This window comes from Glycine soja, chromosome 6 (assembly GCF_004193775.1).
Source record: "Glycine soja cultivar W05 chromosome 6, ASM419377v2, whole genome shotgun sequence".
In the NCBI taxonomy this organism is placed as follows: Eukaryota; Viridiplantae; Streptophyta; class Magnoliopsida; order Fabales; family Fabaceae; genus Glycine; species Glycine soja.
The window spans coordinates 5065349-5085098 of NC_041007.1; the positions used below are offsets into that span (position 1 = coordinate 5065349).

General features: G+C 30.4%; 2 protein-coding genes across 2 annotated transcripts; one reads left to right on the forward strand and one right to left on the reverse strand.

The window, feature by feature from the left end:
- Positions 1-218: 218 nt before the first annotated feature.
- LOC114414951 (flotillin-like protein 4) lies at positions 219-2155 on the reverse strand. Its single transcript, XM_028379410.1, has 2 exons — positions 1149-2155; positions 219-895 (listed from the first exon to the last, which is right to left on the reverse strand). The coding sequence occupies exons 1-2, from the start codon at positions 2073-2075 to the stop codon at positions 392-394; spliced, it is 1431 nt and encodes a 476-aa protein (XP_028235211.1). The 5' UTR covers positions 2076-2155; the 3' UTR covers positions 219-391.
- Positions 2156-10230: 8075 nt separating this feature from the next.
- Positions 10231-15260, forward strand: LOC114414952. The gene is made up of 9 exons (XM_028379411.1): positions 10231-10504; positions 10735-10913; positions 12062-12243; positions 12330-12614; positions 12711-12769; positions 12849-12885; positions 13009-13080; positions 13833-14157; positions 14504-15260. Exons 1-9 carry the CDS (start codon positions 10417-10419, stop codon positions 14912-14914), a joined length of 1638 nt encoding a protein of 545 aa, XP_028235212.1. The 5' UTR covers positions 10231-10416; the 3' UTR covers positions 14915-15260.
- The last annotated feature ends 4490 nt before the right edge of the window (positions 15261-19750 follow it).

A 19750-nucleotide genomic window follows, 5' to 3' on the forward strand; every position in this document is an offset into this window, starting at 1 on the left:
TATTTAAGTAACTCAAATTTAAAAGACTAAAAATATATTTAAGTTAATTGAGGATGAAATTGCATTTTGAGTGCTAAAGTGTTGTTGCATTTCTATTTTCTTATGGGTTTTGTAGATAAGTCATCACAGTTTCCTCTGTTATGAAAAATGAGATTCATTTCTTTATTACTCTCATGATACCTCTTTTCTTCTTTTTATTAACGGTTGACTAATTATACTTGTTGAGAAAGATAACGAATGTAAATAACTGAAGTTGTCAGCAATGCAGAAGCTTGATAGCTTGAGCTTGAAGAAACCTTATTTACAAAACATGCATCCAATCGGCAAAATAAAAAAGAGGAAAAGCGAGCAGCACACATTTGATGATGTGGAGGTATTAATAAGCAGAGGCTCAAGAACCATTATCGGGCAGGGTTCCCATCCAAGCGGGTGGCAGCATACCGGTTTGCTCATGAACTGTCTTAAACAAAGGTGGCAACATCTTGTAGACACCAGCAACATCCTTCATGGCACCACTTCCATAGCCATCATTTGTATCTCCACCATTAGTCCAAATACTAATCTTTGGCTCAAGTCCACGAATTGCATCGGCATTAGTCTTGGCAATCTCTTGAAACATGCCACTATTTATCATCAAGTAGTCCCTTAGGTTGCCATAGTTGCCTCCCAGTGCACCAAGAAGTGTCTTTAAATATGCCCCCTGGGCCTGCCCAAGTGCCACAAGCCCTTCTGCCTCCTTTTTCTTTGCAAATAGTTCTGCTTCAGCTTCTTGTTGCCGACTGAAAAATGCTGCCTCCGCTAATGCTTTTTGCGCTTCCGCCTCTTTCTCCTTCTCAAACAATATTGCTTCCGCCGCCTTTTGCTTCTTGTACAACTCCCAGTTTGCCTCTTGTACCTATCATATTCCACAATTTCCATGGATACATGATACATGCTTTTCCTACTCTTTGGTTTCATCGTTGACAATGATAAATAGTACGTATATATATAGCTAACATTTCTTACGTATATACACAATTTTCAACGTCATATTCTGAAGTAGAAGTCAACTATTTTGCTTATCTTCTTCGATACGAATGTTTGATCCTTGCAGATAATTAATTTGTCTAACTAGTGAACACAAAGTAATTAAGAAGAAAGAATCTAACCTTGGTTTCATACTCAACACTTGCTTTGCTGAGGAACTCAGCTTTAAGCTTCTCAGTCCTTGTAAGAGCATTCATCCTCTCAACTTCTCTCTGCAATTCCGCTTCTCTGAGAGCCACAGCTTTGGCGGCCTCCACTTCTGCCACCTGCGCCGTTTGAGCCCACACAGCTTTTTTCTTTGCAAGCTCGGAATTTGCCTCTGCCACCACAGCCTCTCTCTCATTCTCAAACACCTTAACCTCTGTCCTCACCTTTATTTCCTCCTTCTTACCATCTCCTTGCCTCTGCGTCGATATTATCTTAGTTTCCGCATCGATCTTGGCAGCATTCTGAAGCGTTTGCCCTTGTCTCTGCTTCGATCCAACCTCTCCTTTCATCTTGGCCTCAGCCACGTCAACTTTGGCTTGGTTGGCAGCTTCCATCTGAGTCTTCTGGCCCAAGTAAGAGAAATACTCATGACCTGGCACGTCAACAAGTTGCTTAACGTTGGCGTTGTAAATCAGAAGGCCGAACTGGTTAAGCTCCAGCTGAACCTTCTCGAACACTTCCTGTTTAAACGATTTGGTGCCTCTGAAAATCTCCTCCATGGTCATGGAAGCAGCGAGGACACGCGTCTCACCCTCGATGATGCCCTGGACAAGCTCCTTGACATGGTGAGAGAGCTTGTCGTGGGAGGAGAGGAGTCTGGCGTATTTGAGAAGGCTGTCTTCGTCCTCCACTCTGGGACCGATGGTGAAGACTGCAGGGAGAATGAAAGGGAGCTTCTCGGCGCTCATGGCCTGAACCTCGAAGGTGTAGTTCACCGGAGAGAGGTCGAAAACGGTGCATGACTGGCCTGGGAGAACCCATGCTTTCTTTGCAAGCTTTATGTCTGTGATTCCAACCCCAGTGATCACAAGGTATTCTGAGGCGTTTGCTACCTTGTACATCTTTATGCTTAATTCTGCCGCAGTGATAAAAAGCTACACCAATTAGCCGCGATATACAGATATAGATATATGAATTCATTTATGCTCATTTCTTACAAATAAAATATAAAATGCTACTAAGTTTAAGAGGCATAGACGGCCAGTTTTGTTTTCAATTTCTATAAACTTGTAAATAATTTTATTTATTTAATTATTAAATAAATATTTTTAATTTTACTTGTTATTGGTTTTATTTAAGATGTTGTATATTTTTTATTATTTTATTTAACGTGTTATATATTTTTTTAATATTATTTTATTTAATATATTTTGTATATTTAAAATTTAGATCATATTTTAATAATTTCATTGAATTTAAATTTTTTTAAATGAAATAAAAAAGTAACTCAATGATATTTAATATTTTTTTTGAATATTTGTTTTATTTTAAATACTTAAATTTTAAAAACTAAAATTTTAAACCAACTATTAAAATATTTTGTTATTAATATTAACTTATAATTTATGAAATAATATTATTTATTTTGTATAAAGGAATTTACTATTAACAACATCCAATAATAATATTAAAAAATATAAAATATTTTAAATAAAAAACGTTAAAAAAATATATATAGCACATTAAATAAAATCATAAAAAAATACAACATCTTAAATAAAAATAATATTTAATAATTAAATAAAAAAGATTATGTAAAATTTTTAAAAAATTAAAAACAAAAGAAAATAAAATACAATAAAGCGTGAAAAAAAAAACATTACCACTTTAAAATCGTAAAATATAAAAAAAAATATTTACATCTTCAAAATCATAAAATAAAAAAATAACTAATGACTTTAAAGTCATAAATAAAATAAAAATAAATTAAAATCATTATTTACGATTTCAGAAAGTTATAAGTTATATCAGATATTATAACCTCTCACTAAAAAGTCCTACTTACTCCTTTATAGAAATAATCCCATATGAATAAAAAAATGTGGTAAAACTACCGCATACACGCAAAGAAGGGAATGAATAAGAATTTTCTAATTAAGAAACTTGTACCCATTCAAATGATTAATTTATGGAAAATACTCAACACATAAACGCCTTCAATAGGAAGCTATTGAAGTTGGGTGATCGGTTGGGAATTTGCTTGGAAGAAACAAGTAGAGACAGATATGCTACCAGCTGTGATGAAAAAAAATACAAAATTAAAGAAAATGCAATGAAAATGAGATGAAAGAGAATCTTGACATAGGTTTATAATATATTTTTTGGTTGATATGTTTATAATAACCTTTAATTAAAATATGTAATATAATACCTAATAAGTGTTTTCTTTTAAAAAAAATTAACAGCTTAAATATTGTTATGCATTTTTATTCTTTTTATACTTGGCATAGCAACAATTTCTTTGGTATTAAGCAAACATTTATTTTAGAATAGTTTTAAAGAAGTTTTTTCTTCTTAATATTTAATATGTAAAAAGATGTTGTCATTGAATTGGAGTGTAAACAAGTTGTTGACAGCATTTCCAATCACAACATAGATAATACCGAGTTTGTGTCTATCATTGATATATGCATAGAGATATAAACTTATTTTACTTTCAAACATCATGGTCGTTCATTCTCTTTGCAAGGACATTAAGATTGTATTCTAGCCATGACCATTACTTTGATCTTATTCCTCCTTGAAACTTTTATTATCAATCCTATCATATAATTCTCTCTTTGGTTTAAAAAAAAAAATTCAAAACAAATGCGTATTGATAATATCGGTCATTGACTAAGGGGAAATTGCTTGATACTTTCCTGGCTTTTCACTGCTTAATTTCGTCAAATAATATATCTTGAATTGGATAGCTTCGAAAATAAGGTATATGCTTGAAGTGTCGATCAGCCAATTACTTATCAAGTGTGAAGCTTTCGATACCCACCAAGAGCCACGGAAGCAACAAAAATGGGTATAGCCGTATAGACAGCCTCTATTACCATATTATATTTCTTCCTAAAGTCAATTAACATAATTGAAGTTTTGAAGTATGTTAATAGAGATGCTATAAAAAAATGTTAGAGATCACTTAACTAATAGCATAAATGTTAGAGATCACTTAACTCATTGAATGAAAAATTAATTTTGTTCATAATGTGTAATTATTGTTGGTAAAAAAAAAATTATAGTATGATATGATAAGATAGATAAAAGAGTCGGATAAAAGTAAGATATGATAAGTGCATAATAAACTATTATAGTATTCAATATTTGATGCAGATAATATGCATGTTATTTTATAGTATAATTGATGTAGATATATTTATTTTATTTTATTTTGAAAAAACATAGGTATATTTATAAGATAATATGTCAAAATACGAATATATATATATATAAAAGTTGGTTAGAGGTTTGTGGAGCAGCCTGACATTTTTTTAATTAAATTATTTTTTTGTCTATTTATCTTTATTTATATATTTTTTAACTATTTATCTCTTTCAATTTTTTATCTATATTTTAAATTAAATTTCTATAATTTTTAAAAGAATTATCAATAATTAAAAATAACAATGCATCACATCATAAACTATTAAATTATTTATTTTAAATTCAAAATATAATTTATATCTTAAAAATATTTATTTATTACGAATTTTAATTATAATGATTTATAAATTTAAAAATATTTATTTAGAATAAATTTCAATTATATAAAACATAAAGATTCATCACGTGCAAATGCATATACTAAAATACGTTTACTTTAAATTAGTTCACAGAAAAAAATTCTTAAAATTATAAAAAAATTAGGGAAATTATTATCTAAAATAAGTCAAAAAAAATGTGTATTAAATAATATTGTTCGTCTATTACGAAGTTGCCTGATATACTTTCATCAGCTCTTCGCTACTTAATTTTGCAATAAATTAATAATATGTTTAGTACATGTTGGATTTTAGTATATGTAATTTCAAATCGATCATTTTAGTTTTTATTCTTTAAAAAAAGTGAATTTAATCTTTATATTTTAAAAAATAGTTAAATTTAATCCTTATTTGATTCTTCCATTATTAACGCAAAGATTAAATTCACCTATTTTTTAAAATATAGACTACTGAGACTAAATTAGTCTATTTAAAACTATAAAATTAAGATTAAATTTGACTAAAAATATAAAAACCAAATACATATTTTTTTTCCATTCCTAAAATAAGTAGTAGTGGTACAAAATTAGTATAATGTTATTTATGGTTCTGAGAAAGATTTGTCATAATTTCTTCGAGTAAAAACTATTTGACATCAATAACATAATCAACAATAAAAAAAATTAACATAATGCTAACACCATCTTTTTTGCATTATATGAGAAAAAATGAGTTATATTCTGTCCAAAAAAAACCTAGATTATATATATTTTCCCTGAAGGAAAAATCCAAAATAATAGGGTTACCTAGCAAATTAATTATTAATGTATGGACAAATTAGAAATAATATTTTGAACTTTAACTCACGACAATCAGAAACTCCAACCCAATAATAATGAGAAACGCCAGTTGTATTCCAAGTCTTTATTTTCTGCGTTACGTTTTTTGAAATGTTGAATACTATTAGTCAATTGTTTTATTTGTTTATTTATGAGTGGGAAAGAATTAGTCATTTGGTTTGAGGAGAGAACAGAAGAAAAATCGATTATTTATAAGTTGTTCGTGATTATTATCTGGTCTTGAAGAAGATACTAAAGTCTAGAAAGGTTCAAATATTCAGAATCCGCTCACGATACCCTTCATTGTCTCTATTTTTATTTTTGTCTTTTGTCTTTTGTTCGCTCCCTCCAGGTAGCTTGAGATGAGTTTCCGAGGTATTGCCAATTGGTTCTGCTCCTCAATTCTTTGATAGTTTTAATCGCAACCAATAAAAAAGTCAAATCATTTTTTAAACTTCTCAAATGTTAGGCTGAATTTATTTACTTTTCAACGGATCATTCTATACTTGCACATGATGCTAAAAAGAGTGTTACAACAATGCACTAAACATTCTATTCGCAAACCTTTTTACCTCTTGCAGTGAGATCTCACCTCTATTCGTAATAAAAAATTATGAATATCTTATTATTACGAAATTCTAAATTTGTAATGCTGTTATAATTGTCTTTCGAAATATGTATTATAGATTACCTTTTGAATTGAGTGTATAGCTTCAGAACACCTATTCCTGATAACAAAACAAAACTTGTGAATTTTTTAATTCAGAAATTATATAACACTTAATGTATTACGGATTTATCAATCTATAGCTAATCAACTACAATCGGGAATGGTCTTTCTTAGAAATACCAAATTACGAAAGGAAACATACTTCTTCGAGGAGGAGGACAAGGGGATATGATATGAGTCATGAGACAAGTCGTGAGGGTATTTTTTGTTCTTTTGGTTAATTTTAAAATTAATATGGGGTGCAGGAAGCATGAGCCCATGTAGGAACCCATTAAGTGCTTTGGTGAACAATCTCTTAGAGAAAACCACAGTTTCACAAAAGCCCATTTGTTGAAGGTTTTATGATAGTATGCTTTTTTTAGTGTGGTTACACTTGCACATTTATCCGTCAATTATCAACAAGTTTTTATTTATTTTTTTATTTTTACAAACCTTACGAAAGGTTTGAATTTATGAGATCTTGTATATTACTTTAACTTTCTACCATTAAACCGACCTTAATGGATTTTAGCCATTACGGAGAAAGTAGACAACACGTAAATCGCTCTTTTCAAATCGCTTGGTTTATTACTTGGTAGCAGTTGAGCACCGTACAATTAATTTGACAAACTTGTGTGTGTTTCACCTTAAACGACAACACTCTGACGTCGTATTAGGGAAGATAATGTTTGAATTTGAATCCTAAGAGAGGCTGAGCTGAGATTTTAATGAACCGTTACGGAGGTGGCGTCGCTTTGGAACGGAATGACAATGTCCGTGACTTAAGGAGACCAAAGTCCATTCATTAGTTCTTCACAGGGCTATTGAAAGTGCAAAATGTAAAATTCCAAATGCTTATTATTCAGGGAATTGAAATGTCAAAGAGAAAATTGCCATCAAAAAGAAAAAAGTATGTGTATGGTTCGTGGCCAGATCTTACTTTCTTAGCTGCTAATGTGCTCTTATTCTTGTCTGTTGTGGAAGCTCCATATGGTTATACGCTTTATAAATAAAAATGTTGGGATTCTTACTCTTGTATTTATTTTTATAATTGCCAAATCACTAATTAGCAGATATCTTTGCTCAATATTTCTATTTTGAGTCTATTGAAAAATAACTAATTAATAGGGTTATTCGATTGGGTTGAAGATTTTTTTTTTTTTTGGTACAATTAGGTTGAAGGTTGGTAATTAAGTAATAGTTTATTTTACACCAAAAAAATTGTTTTATTCTATAATAATTTTGGATTAAATATTTCTGTTTTAGTTTTTGTGAGAATGTTGTAGACACTTTTTACAATTTGTTTACTTTATTATTAGCCAATGAAAAAATAGTACAAATACTCTACATGTTAATTAACTTCATTTGATATAAAAAAATATTTATTAGACATTATCAAAAGATGCAATATGTGCAAATTAACACACGGGTACGTAGTAGTACACTAAAAAATTGTTCATACACAGGAATATTTCGGACCATGGAATAATAAAACCCGGCTCAGTTATATATGTATTGTTTTTCCAGAATGAATCTTGAAAATATATGAAAGAGATCGATGAAAGTATAGACATTAAATTAGTGTATATATATATGTGTGTGTTAATTATCAGTGTATTTTATTAATATCAAATTATTATATTGATATAAGAAATTGGTGCTTTCAACCGAGTCATCATATTATTAATAAATTTATAATGTTTATATTAATGATTTAATTTTTATCATATAAACTTTATGAAGAGAAACAAACCTATCAGCTAACAACTTTTGTTAGTTTTTTTTTTATATAAATTTCGATGACTTACTTAAACTCACTTTCTGAAATGGAAATGATTCTACATTGACCAAAATACTTATACAGCTATGAATTTCTTATGAAAATTTAAATGAAAAACCCCTTACATAGAAATAAGATAAAAATAATAAAAAAATAAAAGGTTAGAAATATCAATCAAGATTTAGTTTCAGTGTGTGCCAGAGAGAAGAATCCTAGATAGCATTAACTTTTTGACATTGTTTGTTTGTACATTGCATATATTCCATAGCTCGAGGAACGAATGTGAGGTTGTGTAAATTTTATCACTTAATAACCTAGTTTAGTTTTGTTGTATCCTAGAGGGTGTGAACCTTTTGACATTGCTTTCTCTTCGCATTGCTCTTATGTTACCCCCTGTCACTCAGAATCAACTTGAGGTTATTCACACGGAATGTTTGATATGGGTTATGGTTATGGGAGTTCTTTTAAATTTCATCATGAATCTTTAATTAGAAATATTAAATTTATACATAAAAAATAATCAGGGCCTTTCCCCCTCCCCCTCAAGACACATTATATATACAAGAAAATAAAATAAAAAGTAATATTAATAAAAGGAAAATAAATGTTGAATTGATGTTTGCTTATTCCTTCTAAAGGTGATTCTTATCTCTTATTTTACACACAAAAATAATAATAAATATTTTTATAAAATTCATTATTTATTAAATAATTTTTATTAGAAGTTAAATATTTAAATAGTTGTGTAAAAAAATTGACCTCTCTTTTAATACATATTTAGATCCCTCCCAAGACATAATATATAACCGGATATCAATATATCTAAATTTAATTAATCCAATATAAACGAATTGGCTCGGGGTATGGTGAGGTAAATTTAAAATGTTCATATATATGACATAAAAAACTGTAAAAGTACCATCAACAATAATAATAAATAAGTTATAATTTAACTAAAAAAAGTTGGTCTTTAATTAATCCCACTTAATACATTTTATACCTAAAAATCATGTGATTTTTTAAATAAATTGTATGACTTTTTTATGGTAATGGGGTTTTAAATATTTCTTAATTTTAATTCTTTATATCAGTATATATATGATTTAAGATTCGTTCATGTTAGTGACATATAAAAATAAATGAGAGAAATGCAATGATGAATAAGATGCAGATTTTTTTATATACATAATTATTATATTTATTAATTTTCACTACCAGTAACAGACATAAAGTGTAAAAATGTACGAGTAGCTGAGAGGGAGAAAGTGAAACATTTTTGGAAGTGATAATTTCTTTGAATTTAACTGTTTAAGCATGAAAAGGAGGGAAAAAAAGGCACGGGCAGAAAGACCGGCTGAGATGGTGGTCCAACCTTGCCTTAAAGTCAAAAGCGGTATAGTAAGTGTAGCGAACTACGTTGGGGAACGAGCCCAATCTATTAACTTTACTTGCTTTCCCTGGGCCTCCCCATTCTGGTTTACATCTCATCTTCCACTTTTGACTTTTGTCACTCTACAATTGGAAAATCACTCCTCCTCTCATTTTTTTTTTTTTAAAATTTCTCCTTCATTATTTACACTCATTTTTCATTTGTTCTTGTTCTTTTAAGTGCAAATCAAATTAACAAGCTTTAAAATCTTACAAACAAATAAAAAGTGTATTAATGAATTTACTTTTTTATCGGCAATTGTATTAAAGAGTATATATAGGTAACCTGATTATTATTTTTGCTGATTCTTGGGTAACATGAGATGTTTTCAAGTTTGAATTTTTTTTAACACTCATTATAAAAGACATGATTCAATGCTTTAGATTCCGTGGTCTCATTGATAATCATACACTAATGTGGTGCACTAAGCTTTATTAGTAGAACAACTTATTTACCTCCTTAAATTTTAAAGTTTGATATTTCTAATTCGATAATGTCATTGTTCATGGATTTTTTTATACTATTACGATCACAAATACTTAATTATAATTGCAAAGAAAACGAACATAATTTGTGTTTGTGTGTGACTGTGTGAGTACATACAGTAGTTAAGTTGTCTTATCTTTAATTTTTACTCCTTATGCGTAGGTGGATGATGAGGTATTAGTGACGGTAAAAAAACTGTATGTTGTGTCCTATTAACGAAAAATTACATCAACGTTATTCTATTGTTATATTGTTAATCTGAATATAATATATTTTGATTATTATTTTTCCGGCATTTGGTAATGGTGGGGTATTAACGAGGTTAATGTCCAGAGCGACTCGCCGGTCTCCCGAACCCGATATTTTCCAACCGTTAACTCTTTCTTCTCTCTCTAGTCTCTCCCCTCGCACAGATACCAGTGACAGTGTGAGTGAACAACACCAAGCTTCATGTTCGTTGCTCTCACATAATGTTGTTAAATTACAGACCACTTCATTTTGTTTTCCTGCTCACATTTTTCTTGTCCGCTTCCTGTCTCTTGTCACACCAGGCTTCAGGTATATATTTCACTCACACCTCTCTCTGTGACCTTTTTATTCACTGTTTGGACACCCATAAACTCTTGGAAGCCAAACAAGCCTCTAATTTGAACAAATGTTGTTGTCTTTTTTTTTTCACTTTAAGTTCAGTGGAGGTGCAAAATGTCACCACTATGACAATGTAGGACTACCCTCTCACTCTTGAACATCTTTCACTAGAAAGCATGAAACTTTTTTGTTTTTTACAGGGACAGAAAACGAGGGAAAAAACGTTGTTGGCCTTTCTCGGTTGTATGTATTTGCTGCTGCACCGTTCGAGAGCTCGCCCTTTCCCTTAGCTGCTGAGAGAACACGAAGAAAAGACCCTCTTGATGGCTTCAATAAGTACATTTATGGATGGAATATCACTAGCAGTGATTATTGGGCTGTAAGCTCTTCAAACCTTTACTCTTTTGTGCTGTGGTGATGGTTTTGTAGTGTGCTAAGGACCGTGTTTCGTTAATTGTAGCTGTTAAGGTTCAAAATTTGTGCTTACATTCTGGTTCTGGGACTGCCGTTACCAATTTTCGGCTAGCATTTTAGTTTATTTGCCTAAATTATGAAATGTGGAATTGTTGGAAAAGTGAGCAAAAAGAATCATTATTGACTTTTGGAAGTATATGGAATAATACCAGAATGTGTTTTATCTTAGTGACTAATGCCGATCTTCAATACTGACCTTTATTGTATGGTTTATTGGGGAAAATTCCAATTTTGATTGCTAAATAGGACTAAAAGCACCTAAGGTAATGCATTAAAAGCATTAGTCCATATATTAAGTGCATATTCAGATAATCATTGCACCCTTTCCAAAAATGTGTTCTACATTCAAAATTACGTTCAGAATGGTTATCCAAACACGCACTTATACCTTGAGTTAAATTCGGCTTTAAGTAAAATGGGAACCACTAGATGCGTCTTATTAAAAAGGAATTTTTTTATCATTAAAAAGGCATTTAAATATTCCTTTGCATGTAATTTTATGGAAACTGTAAAGGATAGAGGAAAATAACCTCCTATAGACTGTTGTAACAAATAACAAACTTCATCCTTATAGTTAGAGTAGTTAGGTCTAGGTCTATATAAAGCAATCATCTCTTCTATGTAAAGCGTATTCCTGTGTATACAAGAATTCAAGATATATGAAAGCAAATGCATATTCAGAAATCTCCTTACAGAAATTTAATATTTATTTGTGACTCTATGCCTCTGTGGTCATATTATCCTTTATTAATTAGTTTCCTGGATGAGGCATGAAGCAATCATAGTGTTATTCAAAGTGAGAAAAAATTGAGGTCCTGAATGATCCTACTATGCTTCAGCCTTCAAGTTTAATTGTTTGAATTTGATATTTGTCTGGAGTAGATTACAGTTTGGGAGATAATTTGATCATTTCTGACTGTGGTTTCTGTTTTATTTCTTTAATTTAGTTTCTTTCAGTTTTGAGCACTTTAAGCTTACTATGCTAACTGGTTAGCTTTGCAATATTGAATTTCAAAAAACAAAGTCCACTTACTATTTTTTTATTGAATGCAGTCTGTGGCATATACCGCAGCTCCTTTGTTCAGTATTGCAGCAGTCTGGTTCTTGGGCTTTGGCTTATGCTTAGTGATCATCGGTGTTTGTTACTTCTGTCATAAAAGAGAGCCATATGGTTATTCACCAACATGCTATGCCCTTTCCCTTATTCTCCTGATATTATTCACATTTACAGCATTGTACACATCTCTCTCTTCCTTCTGTTTTACTGGTTTCAGGTTTAGTTGGATCTGTATTACAAATTGCACTTTTTCTGTGTTAACAGGATTGGATGTGCAGTTCTCTACATTGGCCAAGGAAGTTTTCATCATAGCATGACACATACATTGCAGTATGTGGTACATCAAGCTGATTCTACTGTGGATAAGCTTAGGAACGTGTCAGATTATCTTGCTCAAGCTAAGCAGGTTGGAATCGATCGAGTTTTTCTCCCCACAAATGTTCAAACTGATATTGATCAAGCAGAAACAGATATCAATAACTCTGCTAGCACCCTTGCTGATAAGACAAAGGAGAACTCAGACAACATACAAGATCTCTTAGATTCTGCGTAATGATTGATTATAATGTTTTCTGCTCCAGATATTTGGTTTTTGCTTTATCTTTTACTCTATAACATGAACATGAGTACATAACGCTGATACAGGAGGCTAGCACTTATCATAATAGCTGCTGTCATGCTAGTCTTGACATTTCTTGGATTTTGTAAGTCCCTTCTATACTCCCAATTTAGATGCAGAAGTTATTATGGTATTCATTTTCTTTTTTTTACTTGTTACTACAGTATTCTCGATTTTTGGCATACAGCTCCTTGTGTACATGTAAGTAAGATATACTGTGTACCACCTAATGTTATATACTTTTTTTGAGATTCTTTGCTAGCAAACATAACTCCACTTAACATTATATTTTCTCATGAAACACTTTGGCATAAATAATTGCAGCTTGGTAATCGCAGGATGGGTTCTTGTTACTGGCACCCTTATATTATGTGGCCTGTTCCTTGTTCTCCATAAGTAAGTTCCCATTCTCCAATTCCTAAAATAACCAAAGTATATTCACCAGTTTTGCCTTATATTCAACTATTTTTTTTTTGCTGATTTTTAGCCAGCTGTTATTAGTTAGTTAGTTTTCATATGGAAGCTTCATGTAAAAGCTGCACTGTGTAGTTGAAACGTGTGATAAGTGATCAATTTCAGATTGAAAGCACATTGCACATTTTCTCTTAAGTTTATCCTTATCACATGATGTCAGAGCTCCTTTCTAGGGGCTCTGCCACCATTGCTGCTCTCTGATTGGGTTCTTCTTTTTCTCTTCTTTGATAAACCTCCTTTGGTTAGCTCCTTTGTCAAGAATCTTTCATCGTTGTTCTTGCAGACAATTTTTCCAAAATTCAGTTTTATTCTCAATCTGAAATTGATCACTTATCACATTGTTATTATTGTTCAATCATGCCAATGTGGTAGCAAGGATTTATGTTCTTGTTTGAATAATCACATTGTTATTATTATTCGATCATGCCATAGAATATGTAGTACTTTGTCTTCTAGTCTTGAATTTTAAGGACCCTTCAGAGATCACTTGGAGAAATTATGTTAAAAACTTAAGGTTTTGGTCTAATTTGTCTTCCAGCCATGAAATTTGAATTTTACTGATCCTTCTGAAATCTCTCAGATAAATAATGTTAAACTTGTCATTTTGGTCTAACACTCATTCCTCACCTTATAATATTTTACCAAATGTTAATCTTTTTTTGTTGTTTTGCTAGTGCGACAGCAGACAGTTGTATAGCTGTGAATGAGTGGATCCAGTATCCGACTGCACATACGGCTATGGACGATATTCTGCCCTGTGTGGACAATGCCACTGCACAAGAAACATTGTCACGAAGCAAAGAAGTAACTTCTGAACTAGTCAATTTGGTCAACCAAGTTATCACCAATGTCTCCAACTTAAATTTTGCCCCCAATTTCACTCCACTCTACTACAATCAATCTGGTCCCCTCATGCCACTCCTCTGTAATCCCTTCCATCCTGACATGACGGATAGACAATGTGATGCTGGTGAAGTCACCCTAAGCAATGCAACACAGGTACATCAATTGAACGTTCCTTCATAAAACAAAATACAGAAACACTGCTTTGCCGTGTTAAGAATGAAAATTCTTAATTTATAAAAGAAGTTTGATTCATTTTGTTTTTTCCCCTCTAAATACTTATTGACGCACGGCCTAGTCATTAGTTCCAAATGGAAAAATTTGTTAAGCAACTCATTTGAGCCTCTGCATTGGAGATGCTCTTCAAAAGTTTAAACTATCAGAATGCAAAATCTTATAGTTAAGTATCTCGTTGGATTTTCTTTTTTACTCAATGTGGGACTGAGGCGTAACAGGTATTGAGTCAGTGTTAATATTAGTTAATGTGTGATGCTTCATGCAGGTGTATGGCAATTTTGTGTGCCAGGTTTCACCATCTGAGATATGCATGACACAGGGGCGTTTGACCCCTACCTTCTACAACCAAATATCTGCTGGAATAAACGTGGGCAACGCCTTGTATGATTATGCTCCGTCCCTCATTGAGCTACAAGATTGCACCTTCGTTCGAGAAACTCTAAGCGACATATCCAGGGACCATTGTCCTGGTTTACAGCGTTATAGTAGATGGATCTATATTGGATTGGTAATGGTCTCTTTTGCCGTCATGTTCTCATTGATCTTCTGGATCGTGTATGGGAGAGAGAGGAGACATCGTCTATATAGAAAAGAGTCAAAGGACTTCACTCCTACACATGCACCAGCACCAGCACCAGGACAAGCATTAGCATTGGCCCAGATCCCTGAAGGATAATTAAGCAAAAACTAATTGATAATGATGTTGCTAGTTGGTGGATGAACATGTGTGAACTAAGTTTAGCCTTTTTCCGGTGTTGGGTGTATAATGTTGTAGCTTCTTTTGTATGACACACTAGTTTTTTTTTTATAATGAAATATCATTATTTTACATGGCCCGATGAAAAAGGAGGAATCAGACAGAAGACAAGACACAAATAGAAGGATATGGAGCTTCTTGTTTGTTCTTCTGTGGGGCAAAATCATTTAGTCCAACGTGGCAAGTCTTAGATGTTGGACAGTGTTTGGAGTTTGGAGTAAGTGTAACCCACATGTTCCTGAAAATCATTAATCCTTACGGTGTATATATAAAGTCACTAACTATGATTAAGATTTATTTTTCTGAGATAAAAAAAAATCCCCAACTCTCAATAGTCAATATGTGGTTTAAAGTTAAACTGCAACCAAATATTCTAGAAATCTACCTTTTTATGCTATAGATTCCCATTTTTTTGGTTTAAACTACAGTAAATTTGTACTAATTGTTTCACGCACTGAGTAGATATCAAATTGAGTTTATTATAATTGCTAATAGACATCACACATCCTCTTTTTCTCATAAAAATAGATTGGGTAAAAAGCCCAAACAAAACAAAGACAACTCCCAAATCAAGAGGAGAAAAGCAACTCCAAAAGGAGACTCTCTAAGTAAAAGGATTGGGAAAAGGGAGCTTGTTCAAACACATGGAAAACCCATAGGAAAAGTATGCCCAGGTTTGCAATCGTAAAGGTCATCGACACTCCTATTGACTACACGGAACACATGACAGAGGAACACGATCCTTCAGTCCTATAAATGGAGGAGAATTTTGAGAATCTCACAAACAATAACAAAGAAATGGGGAGTGGTGAGTGCACACACTATTTTAGCATGTCAATATTTTGTTGTAACTTTTGTCAGAACTATAGTTTTGAAGTTTTGAAGGAAATTCCTTTTAAAAAAAAGGTTTTGAAGGAAAGCAAATATCTAATTTTAAAGTAAAGTATCTTAAGAGTTTGATCTCAAATACATGGGTATGAAATAACATTTCTCAGAAGATATTAGTCTTTTGAAATTTAAGTAGATTTTAAAATTTTGAGAGATTAGTTTTCAACTCTCAATTAAAAAGTAGCATGCATTTAGAAAAAGAAAAGAAAATTGTCATAATAAGTTTTTATTCTTAATGTGTGAATTTTATAGGATGCATCAATTTGACTATATTAGTATTGGGTTGGAAAACCTTATCTTTTTATACAAAGATAAACTAAATATAAATAACGACAACGACGTAAATAATAATAAGTCCATAAAAGATCACATAACAATCGTACAATTCCTTGATCATAGTCTATTTAAATATGACTTGCATATCCATCAAAGCTTCGAAGAAATAATAAGTTAGCTTTACTCTACATTTGTTTGGCTAACCAAGTTATTTTTTTAAATAAGCATATTATCATTAAAAATAAAATAAAAATCGAACAACATTTTTATTTAATTCAAATGTATTTGACACTGTTATTTAATTACAAATTATTATATAATAAAATTATTTCTTTATACTGATTATATTAAAATTATATTTAAGATAATTACTAATTAATAATATGAAAAACTCTTACACCGACAATATATGATTTTTTTAAAAAAATTATACAGAGAACTGGAATGCGCCATAGTTAGGTAATGGTGAATTCGTGAAGAAGATTCTCGTAATGTATTGGTAAATCTCCTATATTAACGTATCCGGTTGTAGTTAGGTGCAACGTCACTCAAAGGCAAAATATATAATTGGAAGCATTACTTGGGCATTAAGGAATCATGTTGACGTCCAAAACATAACATTTGACTGCTCTAGATTTAGGACAGTACTTTACGAGAGAAAGTGTGAAATTATCATAAAAACTGATTGAAAAATCAATAGAATTTCGAGAATCACTTTCTTTATATAAATAAATGTTCTTCAAAAAGAAAAATTGTTAAAAAAAACTAATAAAAAGTATTTCTTAAAATCTTATAAATAAATTGGTAGAATCTTGCTGTGTTAATATATTAATTAGAGAACAAGAACTAGTAAATTCTTAGAATTTATTGTGATACTATTTTTTAAGGGTCTTGTAAGTACAAAAATCATTTCTTAAAAATAAAAGTATTTATTATAGCAACGAAGAAATTTAAGGGTCTTGTAAGTACTCTTTAGATGATTAATGAATAACATTTTAATACTAAAACTACGGTAATATATGTTAGTAATATTAATGCTATTGTTTATAGAAATATTTTCCTTTTCATTCTTTAATCAATATCCCTAATAAAGCACTGGTTAGTTCACCAAAAAAAGCACCGGTTACATTTACCAAAATTTAACAGTTAGTCTATTAATTAAATTTTCAGAATTTAATAGTAAATGAAACATTTGATACCATTTTCCAATTTCCGAGTCATTTTATTGCATATAAGTATCAAGTAGTCATTTTATATGGGGTGCTTTTTGGTCAAATTCAGTGTTTTAGACTACTTTTTTTTTGTATCTTTCGATTTCTAAAATAGAAAAAAAAAATGTGCGATTTTACTACTGAATTTTTAGAAACTTTCTTCCACGGTCCTAATTTTTTTTTAAAAAAAATCATATGATATTGCTTTCCAATTTCTGGACCATTTTGCTGCATATTGATCAAGGGAGTCATTTTTTGTGGGATTGCTTTTTGGACAGATTCCACCGTTTAGACAGCTTTATCAACTATTTTAGTATCTTACGTATTCTAAAATTAGAAACATATATTTTTCAATATGGTTCTCTTTACTGTAAACACGTGGTGTCAATAAAATTGGGACGAACTAAAAAGTCTAACAGTTGAATAATTGAATTGCAAGGCCGACCAATCTGAATTAGTCCAACTAAACCGCCAATGACTTTGTTTGAGAGCTGAGAAGGTCATACCCTCATAGTCACAAATATTTTTCAATTTCAAACACAGTTTGAACTGCAAATAAAACTTAATCTGGTTGATAAGATATCACTCATATCTTATTCAAGTTATAAGATTGATTTAGTGAAAAAAAAATTGTAAGTTTGATTATCTATTAATAAAAAAAATTAACAATAAGTATTAACAACGGTCAATAAAAAAGTATTCATATCGTATAATAACGCAAGTTTAAAATCCGTTTTTTGGTGGGTATAAGTGTTTGCGTGAAGTGTAAACAATGTTTAGTATTTACTGTATATAGAAATAGAAAATAAGTAGTAAAAAAAGGAAAAATATATTATAGGATAATTTAAATTTAAAATTATTAATATAAAAAAGGTACGATCAATAATGGGTCATGAAAATGCTGCTGGTTTTTGGCCTACGAAACAGTTGGCTCAATCATTTCCCTTTACTGCCCTTCATAAATCACAATTATGTAACACGTCTACCTGACTACCTGTTTAACTACTAGTTCTGTTGTATATTATAGAAAATAAAATCAAAACAACCTAATTTTGATTTGACCTTTGCAATTTGCATGCTCTTTTTCGTTGAGTATTGACCTCTGTATATAGTTTTATTTTTAAGGAATTTCTGATTTCCCCTAGTTAGTTCAGGTCCTCATGTTTCTGTTATTATCTATCCTAATTGTAAGAATTTTATTAACATGTTGTAAGAGTTTTATTGTGATATATTATTAATTAATTAAGATTGTATTATAAATTACTTCGTAAATAACCATTACAAAATTAATAGCATTTTTCAATTATACGTGGTAATTTATAAATGAGTGATAATATTATTGTAAAACATGTTACTAAAAATAATCAAATAAAATGTCTTACGAAGATACTACTATCTTATGGTATTGGTGCAGTAATGAAAAGATATTTAACGTTATAAAGTTTACTAATTACTGCCTTATTAATTGAAACAATTTGTTCATAAAGAGTGAGTTAAGTTAAATGTTAATTACCTTAGCCCATCTCGAACCCGATCTAATCCTTCTATCAGAATAACTTTTTAGAGAAAGATTATTACTTTTTTTTTCTGAATTAGATTATTACATGGTTTAAAAACATTGTAGTTTCAATCCATGACGCATAGTTAATTATTAGTACTATTAATTATTTTTCTTAAATTGAAATTTTCAATTAAAATTTATTAGTTTACAAACATTAAATGTGTTGTAAATTTTAAAATATTAAATTTAGAGGTGATATGTTATATGAAAGTATAAGAATTAAAATTTGTTAAATCATGTGATTTTTTTAAAAAATTCACATTAATTTTTAAGTGAATTCGATCTTTTATATATATATATATAAGATTTAAAACCTTAACATTTATTCATTTAAAGCAACTATAGAGACTATTTAAAATATTAACTTTGTGGATATAAAAGTGTCCCGTGGCTCACTAACATGTCACGCATTTGTTTTTTATTTCAAGAATTTATTTTAGTTGAATTGGATGTTGAAAAGTCACTAGAAATCAAAATTTGTGTTTAATAGACTAAATTTTATTTTCATATTCATTTATCTTTGTGAGAAAACAATTACATATTTTCATATGTATGCACCTCTACTCTTGTATCCCATAGAAACTTGTATAAATATATATCATAATATTTATATTAAATTAATTTTAAACACTTACGGTTTTTTATTTATAAAATATTAAAAAAAACAAAAAATACATAAACTTATTATACGTCAGTATCATTATCACCTGAAGTATAATAAAAAAAAGTAAAAAAGAGAAAAACTCTATCATATGTAAAAAAAGGTAAAAATAATAATTTTACCTTGATTAGAAAAAAGAAAAACAAAATATAATAAAT